Source organism: Bos taurus, chromosome 22 (assembly GCF_002263795.3).
Source record: "Bos taurus isolate L1 Dominette 01449 registration number 42190680 breed Hereford chromosome 22, ARS-UCD2.0, whole genome shotgun sequence".
Classification (NCBI taxonomy): Eukaryota; Metazoa; Chordata; class Mammalia; order Artiodactyla; family Bovidae; genus Bos; species Bos taurus.
The window spans coordinates 60,287,056-60,304,155 of record NC_037349.1 but is presented as its reverse complement, the minus strand read 5'-3'; the positions used below and the strand labels follow the sequence as shown (position 1 = coordinate 60,304,155).

Genomic DNA, 17,100 nt, shown 5'->3' with positions numbered 1-17,100 from the left:
CAGCTCTGGGAAGGCTGCCTGGTGCATCCGGCTCCCAGCCTCAGTGGACTCTGTCTGCAGCACCAGCAAGGTGAGCTGTGTGACCGCACTCGGGCTGGCATACAGCAGGTGCTCATTACAGCCCCATTCCCTCCTGTGGATGAAGTCAGAGAGGAAAGAAGGAAACCCTTTTCCAGAGTCTCCTACAGGCATTCGTAAACACTTAGCAAGAGCCTTTATGGTGCTTGAATTGAGTTACTCATTTTTGCAGTAATGGAGGGAATTCTCTTTAACTTAGGTAACAATTTACACTTCATATACATTGAGCCAACAAAGTTCCATACAGTCAAAGCTATGGTTTTTCTAGTAGTTGTATATGGATGTGAGAATTGGACCATAAAGAAGGCTGAACATTCAGAAAACTAAGATCATGGCATCCAGTCCCATCACTTCATGGCAAATAGATGAGGAAACAATGGAAACAGTGAGAGACTTAATTTCCTTGGGCTCCAAAATCACTGCAGATGGTGACTGCAGCCAAGAAATTAAAAGACGCTTGCTCCTTGGAAGAAAAACTATGAGCAACCTAGACAGCATATTAAAAAGCAGAGACATTATTTTGCTGACAAAGATCTGTCTAGTCAAAGCTATGGTTTTTCCAGTAGTCATGTATGGATGTGAGAGCTGGACTATAAAGAAAGCTGAGCACCAAAGAATTGATGCTTTTAAACTGTGATGTTGGAGGAGACTCCTGAGGGTTCCTTGTACTGCAAGATCAAACCAGTCCATCCTAAAGGAAATCAGTCTTGAATACTCATTGGAAGGACTGATGCTGAAGCTCCAATCCTTTGGCCAGCTGATGTGAAGAAAAACTCATTAGAAAAGACCCTGATGCTGGGAAAGATTGAAGGCAGGAGGAGAAGGGGGCGACAGAGGATGAGATGGTTGGATGGCATCTCCGACTCAGTGGACATGGCTTGAGCAAGCTCAAGCTCAAACTCAAACCGGGAGATGGTGAAGGATAGGGGAGCCTGGTGTGTTGCAGGCCATGGGGTCGCAAAGAGTCAGACACGCCTGAGCGACTGAACAACAGCAACAGCACACTGAGCTATGTCATCCCCACAAAGTGTGCTGTCTGGCAGCATTTTGAAGCTGTCCTGAGATCAGAAGTTGGCCTCAGAGGAGGTGACAGCATGCAGAAGCCTCACCTGTTCAGGGCGAGCGGGAGTAGGGCTGTCCGCACAGCTGACTGTGGGAATGGACCTGCTCCCAGTCCCCTGGGAGGTGACAGGGCCCATGAGACAGTCCGCTGTCTTTCCTCCTTTGATTTTCTTTTAAAAATTCTCCAACCACAGTATCAAGCCGCTGGGAAACGTAGTGCTCCTCTGTAGTACGCGGTTTTGGAATTCAGCCAGGTTTCTCAGAGGGTGGAGTTCTCTGTGGAGCGGCAGCTGTGGCTGATGGCACAGTGTCGTCAGCAGCAAAGCAGGCTTAGCCTCAGGCACCCCTGGCTGGGAGCAGTGGTTCTCACTTTGGGTGCCCAGGGGACCCCCCCGGGAACTTCTTTAAACACCGATGCCTGGGCCTACCCCCGACCACCCACCAGCCTGCAGGCCGGGCTCCGACGGCCCTGTGGCTCCAGCGTTGAGGCCACAAGGGCGGGGAAGCATGGAGGACGGGGCCCCACCGAGGGCCCCAGGAGTTTAGAAAGCAGCTGTGCTGCCCGTGGGCGCCCTGGTTCTGCACACCTGTGCTCCCAGGCGTCCCGGGCACTCAGGTCTGCATCAGGAGACTCAGGAGCTCGCTGACCAGCAGGGCTGGGGCCAGTCCGCCCGTCAGACAGGCTGGGAACTCTGCTGCTGCAGGCCCCTGCCCTGGCCTCCAGTGGGCCCATGCCCCGGCTGACCGCACGGGGGCGCTTTCAGCCCTGGGGCCAGGTTCTGGAAGCAGGTGCCGGCAGTCACTGCCGCAGGAGCGACCCCTGTCTCAGTGCCAAGCACCCCTGCGTGGGGAGCCTGGTCAGCACCCCTGTGGCCGAGTTCCGGCCCCATGTGGCTCCTGGTCCTCCAGCTGCTGTGGGGAGCGGTCCTGGGACCTTGACCCTGCAGCCCTTTGCTCAGGGTTGGGTCACCAGCCAGTCACAGAAGTGGAGTTAAATTTTCTCTCTTCATTTTGAAAAATTCTTTTAAATTTTCTGTTGTGCTGTGCATCTTGTTTTCATGCTACTCAGCTCTTCATTCAGCAGATACGCTTCTGTGAGTGTGCGAGGCAGCTGACCCAACAAAGGCCTGGCTGGCTGCCACAGAGCTGCCCGCCTGGCGGACAGCCTCCCGCCACCATCGCAGAGCTCGCGTGTCCCGGTCCGTCGTCTGTGCTCCCGGCAGCTCCCCACTCCAGCCAAAGCTGATCCCCGTCCTGAAGGGCCCTGCTGCAGGGCGCGGGCGTGGACCCCGCGTCACATGGGCCTAGTGCGGTGTGCGTGTGTGTGTGCGTGCCTATGTCTGCACTGATGTCTGCATCTACAGGGGGACTGTCCACACGGAGCTACCCAGGATGCTCGTTTTCTCTCCCTTGTGAGGGCGAGTGGCAGCCCCCCCAGCCACACTCAGCAGCCCCTCGATGTGTGAGGACACTCAGCAGGGCCTGGGAAGCCCGGGCCTCGAGGGGCTGCAGCAGCACGCGGCGGGGCACCTCCTCCCTGACGGTTCACAGGTGCCAGTGCCCACAGGGGCTCTCACCTGGAGCCAGCGCCACACTCCAATTAGCAGTTCACATTGCGGCCAGGCCCCACCGGCAGCCGGGCGGGCGGGCAAGGAAACAGACCGTGAGGGGATCCAGGCCATGAGGGGGCCTGGCGGGAGGGGGCCCCAGGGGAAGCGCCGCTCTGGGCTTGGAGGGCCCGCTGGCTGGCTGGTCCTGGCCTGGGGTCCCCCTGAAGCCCCTGGGCCCCATGGCCACACGCGGTGGTTTGCTCCTCGTGGCCGCAGAGCAGAGCCGAGACCATCTCCTCCTCTCTCCTGAAGTGTCCAGTGAGATGCTATCTCCTGGGGGAGGGTCCGGGCCCCTCCTCCAGCCTGGCCGTGTGCCCCATGTCCCCCTGCCCTGGGGAATCTGCCCTGCTCCCCCCTCAGCCACTCCTGGGGGCCGCTGCTTGGGCACCGACAGCACCAGCAGCTCTGGGCGTGGATGGCGCAACGCAGCTGGAACTCCCTCCTATGGGGAGCTTTCCTCCAGGAAACAGTCTCCCTCCCAGATAATTCCCTTGGCTGCCGTGTGGTGGGTGTTCAGTTTTTAAGAGTTTCATTGTTTCCTCTGTGCAGGCCCATGCACCCCGAGTGTCTTAAACTCGGCGTCTCCATAGCCTCTGTGGCAGTGCCCACGACACTGCTCAGGGGCTCTGTGACTGTCCGCAGGGCAGAGAAGCGGGGCAGCAGGCCCCTCAGGCTCCAACTGCCAGGTGCCTCATGCAGGAGCGGCACGCTGCCCTCCCAGCCTCACGGGTGCCCACCCTGGTGTGATGGGGTCTGCCTGACGCGTCCCCCTCCGCCGTCCCTCTCACCTCCACCCTCTCTTTTGAGCTGAGAACCCAGGCCCTTGGAGAAATCAGACAGGATGAGATATGGAAGCTGCTTGCGAAGTAACTGAAGAAACACTGTGACTCTTAAAGCCCATGGAGATAAGTCTCACATCTCCTTACTCATGTTGTTTAATGTTTAATGGCAGCTTTAATTAATGGAGATGAGGTCTTTTGGTTTCAGACTCACTCTGAGCAGTGGGAGCGGAGGAGGCCAGCTGTTCACGGGTGGAGGAGGGGGCTCCGATTCCTTGGGTCTGCTTTAGGGGACAGGTGACTGCCAGGTGCAGGAGATGGGGTGCCACTGGGTTCCCGGGCAGCAGGGCTAGGGGGTCACGGTGCCACCACACTGAAAAATGAATCCTTGCAGTCCCTGTGGTCGGGCTGTGGCGGGACCCCCGGCACACACGGGGTCCTGGCATGCGTGGGGGATTCCCCATCCTTCCCGAAACCCTTGCGTGGAGTCTGTGAGGGCCTCGCTCTTGGTGGCGGCAGGCTCAGAAGGCGCACCTGGCAGCGTCCCCAGGAAGCGGGGTGGATGCAGGCTGCTGCTCGCTCCAGGGCAGCGGTAGGGGCAGCCGTCCTGCTCAGGCAGGTCAGACGGGCAGGCGGAGGGCGGGCCTGAGTCCTGCGGCCGTGGAGGAAGCGGCTCCGGGGTTATCAGTGCTTCTCGGCCTGCACGCTCTTCCTGTGACAGACCTCACTCACCACAGGCCAAGCCCACAGCCTGCCTGGCTGTGGACCCAGGCTCCCCACAGATCCAGGTACCCCTGGCCAGGCCGTGCATGGAGGAGGAGGTCGGAGCCCCCAGGCCCGTCCAGCCGCACGGCTCCCTGGGGAAGACCGGGCGTCAGCACGTCCCCACAGGGTTCGGGGGAGCCTGGTGGGGTGAGGGGAGCCCCGTTCCTTTCCTGCCTGGTGCACTGGGTGTTCAGCCCATACCGCTCATCGGGGGGCCTGGGCTGTGCATGGTCAGAGGTGAGGGATGTGCTGGGGGAGCTGGGGCTCACGCCGTCGCTGGGGTGGGGGCCTATGCCCAACATCTGGCCCCCTAGCATGGCCCAGAGCTGATCCCCGCCCTTCCTGGGCCCTGCTGCTCCTCAGAGCCCCTTCCGTGTGCCCACCAGGAGGCAGCTCCCCAGGCCGAGGGTCCAGGACAGGGCCGAGGGCCTGGTCCTGATGCCCCCCCTTCACCCCAGCCCCTGAGGTGGACAGTGGGGTCCGTGAGGCTGGCGCCCACCCTGCCCAGCTCTGACCCTGCCTCCTGTCACCTCCTCTGGTCCAAAAGGCCTAGGCTTCCCGTGTCTCCCGTGGAGGTGGAGTCGCAGTGCCGGGCTGGGAGGCTGATGGCCGTGGGGGCCCCACGTGACCAGGCCTCCCGCACTGCGGTGGGAAGGGGCGGGCCAAGCCTGGGCAGGCCACTGGGCACCTGCTGGTGTCTGAAGGCAGCCCCAGGTCAGGCTCCTCCCGTGGCGTCCTTCTCAGGACATCCTGGGAGACGTCGGGCCTTCTTGGGGCCTCACTGGAGCTGGTGCTGGGGCAGGCGTGTGTGGGTATCCCCTGGAAGAGCCGCATGTGGGCTGCTGGTCCAGTGGCCTGAGGCTGCTCACCTGGCACAGAGAAGTAGGGGGACTGGCTGGGGGCGCCATGGGCTCCACCTGCTGTGGCCCCCGCCCCCCAGCTCCACCCCCCGCGGCCCCCCCACAGCCCCTGCCCGCTGGCCCGCACAGCGGGGTGACCTTGGACGGAAGGCAGCATGTACCCAGGGCCCGCGGGCCCTGCAGTGCGGCGGGTGTCCTGGGCTGCGGTCCGGCACTTGCGCCTGCGGTGTGGCTTGGGGCAAGTCACTTCAGATCTCTGGGCGGCAGAGGCCTGTAAGACGGGCTTGGACCAGACGGCGCTCAGCAGACGCCCAAGGGACAGTGAACATCCTGGGCTGCGGCCTCGCAGTCTCCAGGTGCCTGTGTAGCCAGAGCGGCCTGTGCTATGAGCTCACCAGTCGCGTGTGTGACCACGTGTCCATAAAGCTCTCCTACAGGTTGGGGAGGGCCCTGCTCACAGGGTCTGTGTGTGCTGGGCCGCCTGCTGTGCTGCCAGGGGAGTCTGCGGGCTGAGCAGGGCGGCGGGCGGGATGGGGCTGCAGGAGTCCTCTGTGGTGACCCGTGGCTCTGTGTTCTCTCCGCAGAACCTCGAGGCGTACAGGCTGTCGTCACAGCAGTTCCACGAGGCAGCCACGAAGATTGAGGGCGCCATCAAGTAAGGGCCCCTCCTCCTCCCTGCAAGCTCAGCTGCAGCTCAAAACTGCCCCTCGGGGAGACCCGCCCCTGTGCCGCATCGCGGGCTTCTGGAGGGCACTGCGGCCGCGTGGAAACCCACCCCTGTGCCACATCCTGGGCTTCCGGAGGGACACTGACGGCCATGTGTCCCTTCCTGCTCCAAGGCCCCCACGTCCGTCTCATGCCAGGGGTCAGGGCAGAGCCACTCCAGGCCCACGTCCTGCGTGTCCTGTGGGCTCAGATCCCCAGGGAGTCAAGAAGGGGTGCTGCCGGCCCCGTGGTCCTGGGGGTTCCAGGGTGACCTGGCCCTGAGCCACACGCTTCTGCAGGACACTGGTCGGGGGAGCTTGGGCGGCACAGGGCTGAGCTACAGCGTCGTGTCCATCTGTCCTCCCACACTGGGGGCCTGGGGGTGGAGCGTCAGGAAATGGGGCACAGTCTGAGGCAAATGCAGATGTTATTTGGGGTGCAGACCTGGAAGGGTCCGCAGGGCCCCATGGGGCAGGAGAGTGGGCCTCGCACGGCGACAAGGGCACGTCTCTGCTGACCTCCCAGGGGCCGTGTCGTCTCCAGGCCCGCATGCCTCAGGCCAGAGCCAGGGCCCCAGGAAGCATGGTGATTATGGCTCAGTGCGCACGGCTGTGAGAGGTCTGGGCAGCAGTCCGCAGGCCCCAGCGGAAGGCGGCAGCACCAGAACCCAGGAGCCCTCTGTCCCGAGGGTCCACCTCCTGAGAAATGACATGCAGGGCACAGGCTGGCCACCGCCGCCCTGGGGCTTCCTGCGTGCTCTCCAGAAGCTGTAGGTGTTATTGCCCAGGACTGGGGCCTGGGTCCCTGGTGCGGTCAAACCCCAGGGAGTTGAGGTCCCGGGTTCTGAGGCTTCTCTGCCGTCCAGCCTCTGGGAAGGGGAGAGTACACCCTTGGCCGTGATTGCTCACAACCCCTCAGAGTGTCCCCAAACATCAATCTTGCTGTTACCCCCACCCCCCAATGCATTTGCAAATGAGGTGGGTTTTGGGGCCACTGCCTGGGGCACCCCGAGACCACAGGACCCCATGGGCAGCCACTCGATGGCTGCTGCAGCCCCGCCAGCCGGAGCCTACTGACCACTGGGGTCACGCTCCGCAGGCTGACCTCCAGCTCCTCCCGGAGGCTGCTGCCGTGTCTCGGACACGGTCCCTCCGAACCCCGCCCCCAGGGCTGCCATGGCTGCCACGCCCTTGTATGTGGGGACTGCAGGCGCCTCCTGGGGACAGCGGTCAGGGTCCCGAGGCTCACGGAAGGTGCACTGTTTCCCTCCCCGCCTGTTGGGTACATAGCCCTGTCCCGGAATCGGCTCCCGGTGGTCCCTCAGGGTGCTTGGCCCTGGGGCCTGGCCCGTGCCCGTCGGGTGTCACTGTTAGCCCTGCTGCGGTCTACTGGTCCGTGGGACCAGGCCAGCCCCCTCCTCTGATGCTGTCTCCTTGGTCAGGGAAACTGGCTGTGCCTCAGACAGGGGTGAACTTCTCCATATTGGTTAGAAATACGGACTTTCTAAAAGTAAAAAATGGGGTCACTTCAGTTCTAGATAGCAAAACCAGTTTTATGACATTTAGTTCCTTGTTTTAAGGACACAGCCACTCGGGTCTGGGAGTCGTTTTGGAAAGAGTGTGCGTCTTGCGCGTGGCCTGGGTCCCTGGCGCCTGCACAGCCCTGCCGTGTCTCGGCGACGCAGGACACTGGCCAGAGCAGCAGCCGGGTTTCCCCTGGGTCTTGGTTTCTGCTGGCAGGATGTACGTGTTGGCACGAAGCCGAGGGGCCCCCGGGCCTGTGATGCTGCATCCTCTGTGCCCCTCCCACTCTCTGGGGTCTGCATTAAGGCCCACCAGCCTGTGCCATGCTGGCCACTAGGTGATCTTGAACCAGGTCTAAGTGCTGCTTCGCAGGCCCCATCTGCCCCAGCAGCCTTACAGTGACTAATCCCTGGGGCCCAGGTCTGAACAGTGACCAGTCCCGGGGGGCCCAGGTCTAAACCGGTGACCAGTCCCGGGGGCGCGGGTCTGAACGGTGACCAGTCCTGGGGTCCAGGATCCCCAGGTGCCTGGTCCTCGGGGCCAGGCTGGAGTCCCGGGGGAGGACAGCGCCTCGTGGTGAGACACTGCAGCCATGTCCGGCGCCTGGCTGGAGCGCGCAGTGGGGAAGCCTGGTGACAGGAGACTCTGCTCTCATGGTTTATCGCTGTGCATTCTGTGCATCCGCTCAGGACCGTGAGCAGCTTAGTACAATTGCCTCTTTAAGCAAAGGCCAAAAGTCTGGTTGAAGTTGTAAAAGGAAAACTAGGACTTTTGTAATACAAAGCTTGCTGCTCATCCTGGATATGAAATTTATGACACTTTCCATACAGTAAAATGAGCAGTGAAGCTGCGTTTATTTCGTCAAAGGCAGCAGAATGTGTCTTGAGGAATTAAGGAAAATTAGGAAGGGTGATTTGCAGCATAGCAGATCTCTCACACGGTGAACAGAGCTGGTCGGGAGGTGAAGTGCACTCGGTGAGGGCTGGATGGCCTGGGTCGGTGGGGACAGCAGGCTCTGGCTTTTGCTTTGGCTGACGTGGCAGGAAGTGCTCAGCCAAGGAGTTCACATAGGTTTCACATCGAAGGCCTGGGCCCTCCCGTGCAGTGTGTGTGTGCGTGTGCGTGTGTGCACTTGGCCTGGACACACTGGGTCACTTGCAGTCCCCCGTGTACTGTGCCCGGCGGGGCCAGCGTTCCTGTGGGCAGCAGGCAGGGGCAGGCAGACCCTTCCTGGACCCTGTCCTCAGTCTCTGCCCACTCTGTGGACAGCCACGCCGCCGGGCATCAGTGGGCTCCTGGAAACACACGTCACTCCCTCACCTGGTCCCCGTGGCCCTGTCTCCATGTCCGTGAACGTGGGCTTGTGCGCTCACTTTAAATACCACATTGCTGTCCTGCAAGGGCAGAATTCTCCTTCAAACCTCGCAGAACTGTTGTTGGTACTCGTGGCCGTCCTGGTCGCCCCGCACGTGCCTCCTCCAGCGCGGAGGGCAGGCCGCTCCTCCTGGGTGTGCGGGCCGCTCGCCGTGTGGGCGTCCCCAGCCCAGCGCGGCTCTAGCACACGGGCTCTGTAGTTGTGCCCACGGGTGTAGTGTATGGCCCTGGACGTGTGGGTCTTCCCAGACCAGGGGCAGAGCCTGTGTCCCCTGCGTGGGCAGGTGGAGTCTAACCTTTGGACCAGCAGGGAAGTCCTAGCATCAAAATTTATGTAATCTATTACTTACTGAAGGAGACTGAGAAGCGTCCCAATTTTTTTTTCTTCTACTGATATAATGACAACTATGACAGACAGCTTGAACTGACTTCATGCACTTATCTTTCAGTCCTTCTAGAGGGACTTGTTGGTCAGAGAACATGCGTGTGCAGGCGCACACGTGTGCACACACACACCTGCCATGATTTATTGCCACCCATGCATGCTTCAGGCGCCCCCCCTGTGGTTTCTCGGGTGTGGGGTGTGAGGTGCAGACCCACTTCGGTTCTTCACCAAACGGGGAAGCTTTGTGCCCTCGGCAGTGATGGAAAACCCCACCCAGCCACGCACCGTTGACCTTGGGTCTCCTTCTGGACACTTGGGGCCAGCGTGTGCATTCCAAATACGTGTAAACACGCCTTGCCACTCAGTTATTTAAGACATAAGCTATGCAGCAGAGCAAGTCCTTGCCCCTGAGAGCTCGTTACAGCGCTTTTTTCAGATGATGCAGAATCACTTTGTCACACCGCCCCCTGCCCCCGTCCCAGCCGGAAAAGGGGCCCCGGTGGGCTCTTCCAGGGATACACGCATCCTTTTGAATATATTCAGTCATCTCAAATGGCCATGCATGTTCAGTTTTATTTTGTCTTATTTTGAAGTGATTTCAAGCCAACAGAAAGGTCACAGGAATAAGCACTCGTGCATTAACCCAGGTACCGGGTGGTCATGCCCGAGTCTGCATCCTCACCACTGCCTCGAGACAGAAGCACCGTCTTCCTCTAACCCGGTGACTCACTGCCCCCAGGGCCTCCAATCTGCCGAGCTGCCCAAGGCCACGCTCCGTGACCATAGAGCCCTTCCGGTCTGCAGCCACGCTGCAGACCCCGGACACATCCCCCAGGCTGCCGCGGCCCTTCCTGTTCTGGCACCTCCATGACCAGAATGCAGGGGTCTGAGCTGATGATGCAGGGGGCTGGTGGGGCTGACTGGGTGAGGACAGAGGACCCAGGGGAGGGGACAGGCGCCCGGGGATGCAGGAACTGGAGCAAGCGGGGTCTGCCTCGCTTCCTCCAGTGCCCCCTGCATCCCGGGGCCTGGCCTCCTCCCTGCCGTGGTGACTGCTGGTCGGGCCAGGTGAGGGGCTGGGACCCAGCTGTCCCCAGGCCCCCTGCGCCCCCAGCACGGGCTCGTGCAGTGCGTGCGTGGTCAGGGGGAGAGCACGGGGATATGTGGGCTTGGGACAGCTGCCGCTGTGGCGCTGGTGGGCCCAGATGTGGTGTGTGCACCCAAACCCAGTGTGACCCCAGTGGGGACGGGTCCTGGCGGCGGGCTGACAGGTCGGGAACCGGCAGAGAGGATATAGGAGACAGGCCTCGGCCGTGTTCATTCCCTTTGCTGGGCATGCAGGGTGTGACCCCAGTGGGGACGGGTCCAGCCCGGGGAGACTCAAAGGTTGGGGCGCTGCTTCCGAGGTGGAGGACCGCAGGCCCCCAGCAGCCCCCGTGTCCCCACGGGGCCCTCCTGCCACGAGCACCTGTCTCCTGTCCCCGAGCCCTGTATGGCCCTGCCGGCCGGCCCCCGATGGGGCTCTACTGGGCTTGACTGCGTAGGGCTGTCCTCTGCTTGCGAGTGACTCCAGTCAAACCCCTTTGCAGGGCCAAGGGTCTTCATTCGGACCTGCTGAGGCTGAAACGGCCGCTGTGGCCCTCGTCCCAGGGTCTGCACGCCTGGGCAGCCAGCCTCAGGTTTTGGCCACTGCTGCTGGTGGCTGACCCCCAGAGCCTCTGGTCAAGGGCCCTGCCAGCCCCTCCTGTGGGCGTCATGCCTGTCTCACAGTGGCCACCACGGACATGCCAAGGGCAGCGCCGCCACCACTGTGTCCTTGCAGCTGCAGATGGACCCCAGGGATGGGCCTCAGCCCTCGGGAGACACTGAGTGTGGCTCCCACCCAGTGCCACGCCTGCCTGGCCCCCGGTGAGCCTCCTCTCTCGGGTGCAGTGCCCTGGACGCCACCCGGAAAGCTGGCCCTGAGGGTGCTGGGCCTCAGCGTGCAGGCAGGGGCTGCTGGCCCGTCTCTGGGCAGAGGGCGAGGACCGGGCGGGCACGGCTGTGCCCGTGTAAAGGCTTCAGGAGAGCGGGGGCGCAGCGCAGCAGGGTGGAGGCTGCATCCCTCATGGGGTGGCAGCTCCCAGGGAAGCATGTCAGGTGGCCGGTCAGCCCTGGATGCTGGGGACGCTGGGGCTCAGCGGGACTGGAGCAGGGGGCGGGGGCAGCCTGAATTCAGTTCTGCAGGAGATCCTGGCCTGGGCGCCCCACCAGCGGGCTAGGAAAGGCCCCAGGAGTGTCTCAGGATCGGGGGAGCCAGACTGGGGTGACTCCGGTCAGCAGGAGATGGGTGGCCTCGAGAGAGCAAGGGAAGAGGGGGTCCAGCATCCAGGTCTGGGGGGTCCTAGGCATCGCTACAGCTTCCCTGGTGCCTCCCACCCCTGGGCCTCAGGGACCACAGGGGATGGCTCTCCTGTCCCACGGGTCCTGGCGTGGGTCTGCTCGGACACTCCTGACCCCTAAGACGTGCTGTCCCCTGGGCCCACATCCCTTCCACGCGTCTGCTGAATTGCACTCCTGGGTGGGGGTGGGGGCGGACACGTGCCTCCCTTGCAGCTCTTTCACAAAGGGTCAGGGTCAGGAGTGGCCTACTGGCTCTGTGCATGTATGTGTCTGTGCACGTGTGTGTGTGTGTGTGTGTGTGTGTGTGTGTACAGCCCAGAGAGGAGCCCTGTCAATGGCTAAGTGGCCCTGGGGGTCCGTCTGCGCCCCATCTCCTCGGGGGCGAGCTCTCCCAGGGTTGGGTTGAGGTGGAGGCCCCCGTGGCTGCTGGCTGATGGCTGAGTGCACAGGAGTGGCCATAGCAGGGGCAGAGCGTCCTCAGGGAGCAGCCAGGCCTGCCTGGTCCTGAAAAAGATGGATGTCTGGCCCCAGGGAGCCCCCCGGTCCTGCTCCGCCTGTGTGGCTCCCCCGGTCCTGCTCCGCCTGTGTGGCTCAGGAAGGAGGTGTCGGAAGGACGTCTGTTGGCCGGGTTCCACTGCAGCCCCCCGGGGGGCAGTTATGTCAGCAGTGGTGACGGGAGAAGGGCAGTGATGCGCTCTCGTTGGCACAAGGAGAGCCTTTGAGGGACACGTGAGGGGGCCGGGCTCGGGCATGTGGGCAGCGGGGTTTGCAGGTTTGGGGGGGCCAGCCCCCTGCTGGCATGGGCGCCCGCACGCGGCTGGGCATCAGCCCTCCCGGTTAGGAATGTCCGGCTCCACGGGGAACCGGAGTCCCATGTGTCTTCTGCTGCTTTTTTGTGCCCTTTGTGGTGTCTTCCCCAGAATCTTCGGGGAGTTTTCCCGAATGGGAGTGGTCAGTGGATGCAGCGTGGAGCCTGGGGCCGTAGAGCCAGACAAGCAGACCGTTACGCTTGCGTGTTTCGTGCAGTATGGCCTCGGGCGGGTCGCCTAAGCCCTCTGATACCAGCATCCCCACCTGCAGAACGGGCCACTGTGCGGGTTTGGACCTGGCAGGCTGGTTCTCAGAATGACCTGGACCTCAGGTGCAGCTGGGGCAGCCTGGAGGCGGCCTTCCCAGCCGAGCCGCTTGCCGAGGAGCCCTCTGTCGCGGAGGATGCAGGTCCCTCTCTGTTAGAAAGGACCGGCCAGCTGTCTGCCTCCTGCTGGCTTCCACCCACCCGGCGCTACACCGCTTCCCTAAATGGCCGACCGTGTTTCCTGGGCGTCTGCGGCCGATGGGCAGCTCCCCCGGAAGCTCAAGGGTCTCAGGCCTGTGTCCAGCGTGTCCGGCTTCTGTGCTGCTGGGAGGCCTGGCATCCTCGGCTCGTGGGCATGTCTGCAGCCTTTACGCTGGTGCCACATGGCTTCTCTTGGTGGTCTGTGTCCCTCCTCGTCTAGGGAGACACTCATCATGCTGGATCAGGGGCCGACCCCCCCCTCACCCACCGTATCCACCAAGACCTCGTTTCCAGCTGAGGCCACGTCCTGAGGTTCCAGCCTTGCCCAGCCCCTGGCCCCGCCCTCTGCCGTGTGTTGAGGCTGGTGTGAAGGACAGCAGGGGATGCCAGGCTGGAGCACTGTCCAGGCACAGGGCTCCCTGCCCAGGGCCAGCGGGGTGGAGGAGGGCAGAGGGAAACACACAGGAAGGTGTTGCAGGGAGGACGGCGGAGAGGGGACGCCTGTCTGGAGGTATTTGAAAGGCCCTCCGTTAGCCTCGTCCACATCAGTGGGCCTGGGGCTTGGAGAGGAGGGCGTCGTGCAGCACTGGGCGCCGGGCGGTCAGAGACTGGGGCGAGGGCCACCGACCCCCGTCCTGCCATTACCCACGGACAGGAGCAGTCTGAGCTGTGCCACAAGCAGCATTCCGTCCTGGTACCTGATGGGGCTGGACTTTCAGGACTGGACCTGGGGTAGGGCCATTGTCCTCCTGCAGGTCCCGGGAGATGGGAGCAGGGTCCTGCCCCGGTGCCCGAGCTCGGCCTGGGCCCCAGGGCTCCCGCGTGGACCCGCCTGGAGCCCTGGACACTCTCTGAACGTGTGTCCTGGAGCCTCCTGGTCTCAGCTGCTGGTGTGTGGGGTGCGGGGTGAGAGATGGCACCCCGCCTGGAGCTGCGGGGGCAGGGTCCTCAGCACATGTGTCCTGGGGTGTGAGAGCACATGTGAATGTGTGCACGTGTGTGTCTGTGTACGTGTGAGCACATGTAAGTGTGTACATGTGTGTCTATACACATGTTTGTGCACATGTGAGCGTGTACCTGCGCACACAAGTGTGACAGGGTGTGTGCGGGAGAGCATGTCAGGCCCAGGGAGGGGAGGGTGGGAGGGGCCGTGGGGGAGGCGTCAGAAAGGAGCTGATTTGAGAGTGAGCTCTGCTTCACTTTCTGTATTTGCTTCGCGCTTTGAAAAAGAGAAATCCGCCATTCTTCAGATGAGTGTGTGTGGAGTATAGTGTGTGGCCCAGGCCTCCCTTGACGAGCACAGCAGGGACGGTGTCCCCCCCAGGCCCCTGCGGAGATTCCCTGGGAAGGGGTCTGGGCGTCTCTGCTCTGCCCTAGGCATGCCATGGTCTTCCCATGTCCTGCGTCCTGCGTGTGTTAGCTGTGAACTCAGACATCTCTGGGGGAGAAGCGGGCCCACAGCAGGGCGGGTGGGCGGGGAGCCCACCGGGGAGCCCCATGGGGTGACCGCAGCCCTTCCTGTGTCCGCAGGCCGCGCAGGGTGGAGCCCGTGTGCTCCGGGCTGCAGGCCCAGATCCTCCGCTGCTACCGCGACCGCCTGCAGGAGGTGCTGCTCTGCGCTGACCTGGTGAGGGCCTACCAGCACTGTGTCAGCTCTGCACACAAGGCACGCGGGGCCTCCCCCCTACCCCGGGCTCGGGCGGGGCACGGGCGGGGCATGGGCGGGCCGGTGGGCACCAAGTCAGCGAGGCTGGGTCAAGCCGGGCCCTGGCCTCCGGGGTGTCCTTGTTCTGACGTCTGGGCGGCTGGGGAGGAGGCCCGATGCGGGGTAGGGCTGTGGCTGTGGTCTGTGGGCTGTACCCCGTGGGAGGCAGAGTGGCGAGGCGGCAGAGGGCAGGGTGCGGCCCGATGGCCCTGGCCTGGGGGTGGAAGGGGGTTGTGGTGGTCCCGGGCTGACCCCGAGACCCTGCCTTGACCCTCCTGGCCGACCCCCAGGCCCTCGAGAGCTCCGGCCTGCCTAGGGCACCAGGGAGGGGCAGGTGCCTGTGGGTCCCCCCGGGCCTGGGCCAGCCACAGGCCTGCTGCCCGCGTTGCTGAGCAGGTCCCGCCAGCCCGCACCTTAGGGTGGAGGCCTTCCAGGAGGTTTCACTGGGAGAATCGGAGCCACAGAGAGAACAGAGGGAGCCCTCGTGGGCTGAGGGGAGCCGTTCTCTGGACCGAGTCTGGGCCCAGGGCCAGGGCAGGAAGCCGCGGGTGCAGAGCCGAGGGGGCTCCTTCCAGGCCTGGAGGCCACTGGGGAGGACCCCGCTCAGAGCTGGTAGAGCAGAGCCGGGGCAAGCACACCCAGCGACCGGACTCTCCTTGCAGGGTTGACGCAGCCTCGTGCCGGGCCCGCCGTGACATGGAGCCTGAAGCCCGGACCTGCTGTGGGGCCACGGTCCAGACCACTGTGGCCTCCCTGCCGGCACCCCCGCCCCTGCGCTGGAGAAGGCGTGTGTGTGCCCCGCTCGCAGACAAATAAAGCAGACGTCCTGTGCCTGGTGGTCCAAGGGCTGCCTCCTCGTGTGCACACGGCCCCCGCACCCCAGCCCCCAGCCCCTCCTGCAGACTGTCAGGGTCTGTCCCGCTGAGCAGCGTCGCCCTGGCCTCACAGGAGAGGGGCTCGAATGGGCCCAAGGAGGGAGTGGGGGGCCCTCAAGAGTGCGGTGGCGGGTCAGAGCCCAGGGCTGGAGCTGGCAGGACTGGATGTGAATGGGGAGGGGGGAACAGGCTGACTTCCGGCCGGGTGAGCTGGTTCTGGGGACTGAAGACTGAGGGACTGTGAGACGGGGGTGACGCCTGGGTGCGGGACTGGGGCGGGGCAGCGTCCAGGCTGGGCTGGTCGCCCAGCTGCACGTGGGCTGAGGAGACAGCCCCCAGGAACCCGGGCGGCTCCCCAGCTCAGCAGGGGACACTCAGGCAGAGACGGCAGCAGCCAGGTGGGCGGCAGGCGCCCGGAGGGGCCGGCCCTGTGTGGTCAGCTGGAGGTCACAGGTCGCCAGCTCATGGACCCTTCAGCTGGAGCCCCCACGGCCCTCCTGAGGCCCCGGCAGAAGCCTCTGGTGCCCAGGGCCACATCCAGCCTCCAAGTCTCCCACCCAGGAGCAGGCTTGCCACAGCTGTGCAGTGGCCTACGTGCACCGTTGCGTGTCTCAGCCGGCCATGCCTCCGCATGCTTCTGCCCCGGCTCCCTTTTGCCCCAGCACCTCCCTGGGCTCCCTGGGTTCCGAGCCAGGCTTCCCTGGTCAGAGTCCCCCCATCCCCAGGGTGGCTGTGGGCTGTGCCCCCGAGTGTCACTGGTGTGTGTGGGGGTGTGTGCACACGTGTGTGCCTTTGAACCTGTGTCTGGGCTTGCGTCTCCAGGCCCTGCACATGGCCATCTGTGGCAGGAAGCAGGGCCTGAGAGTGCGGCATGGCTGAGGGCTCAGGGCAGGCATGCTGGGCCCAGGTCCCGCTGGGTGACTGTCCACGGGGGTGGCTTCCCATCCCACCCAGTCACTGGGGTCAGCGTGACATGCCAGCTGGGATGTCCAAGGTCTAGCCAGGAGCCAGAAAGTCCCGACCAATGAGACAGAGACCAAATCCACGGAGGTGGTCCCCAAGGACCTGGAGGAGTGAAAGCCTGGGGGTGTCCTGATGAGCCCCATGTGCGCAGCAGTGGGATGCTCCCACCACCCCGGCTGGGGGCGGGCAGGGGAAAGGGTGGGCAGTGACCACAGGAGGCTGAGCCCAGGGGAGGCAGCTGCTCCCGCCTTCGCAGCTGCATCTCAGGGCTGCGACAGGTGCCACATTCAGTGCTCAGCAAGGACAGGGAACCTGCCGCTCAGGCCCCTCCAGCCTGCGGCCTGTGGCCTGAGTCTGCTCCCTCTGGTAAGTAGCTTTGCTTCAGAGCAGCTTGGTGGAGTGGGCACAGAGGCCGCACGCCCAGTGACCACCCACTAGAGTGGGCCGCGTGCCCAGCGACCGCCCGCTGGAGTGGGCACGGAGGCCACACGCCCAGCAACCACCTGCTGGAGTGGCCACAGAGGCCACGTGCCCGGTGACCGCCCGCTGGAGTGGGCACAGAGGCTGTGTGCCCAGCTGCCTCTGCCCCCCGCACCGTCCCTTGTGGGCAATGCTGGCCCCAGGGTCAGTTCCTGATGGGCGCCCCACACGTTCTTGTCTGCCTGGGAGTCCCAGGGCACCCCCGTCTGTGCCCCAGGCCTGTGGTCTGGAGCGCCGACCTGGGGCCTCCGTTGAGGTCACGGTGCTCGGGAGAGGCC

General features: G+C 63.6%; 1 protein-coding gene across 3 annotated transcripts in view; it reads left to right on the top strand.

Moving 5' to 3' along the window:
• Window positions 1–15,348, top strand: part of CHCHD6 (coiled-coil-helix-coiled-coil-helix domain containing 6) — a 104,238-nt gene extending 88,890 nt beyond the window's left edge. The window contains 3 exon segments of one of the 3 annotated variants that reach the window (NM_001076402.2): window positions 5,739–5,809; window positions 14,330–14,465; window positions 15,167–15,348. In NM_001076402.2, the coding sequence (NP_001069870.1) occupies window positions 5,739–5,809; window positions 14,330–14,465; window positions 15,167–15,172 (213 nt within the window). In that variant the 3' untranslated portion in view covers window positions 15,173–15,348. 3 annotated transcript variants of the gene reach the window in all.
• Window positions 15,349–17,100: the final 1,752 nt, after the last annotated feature.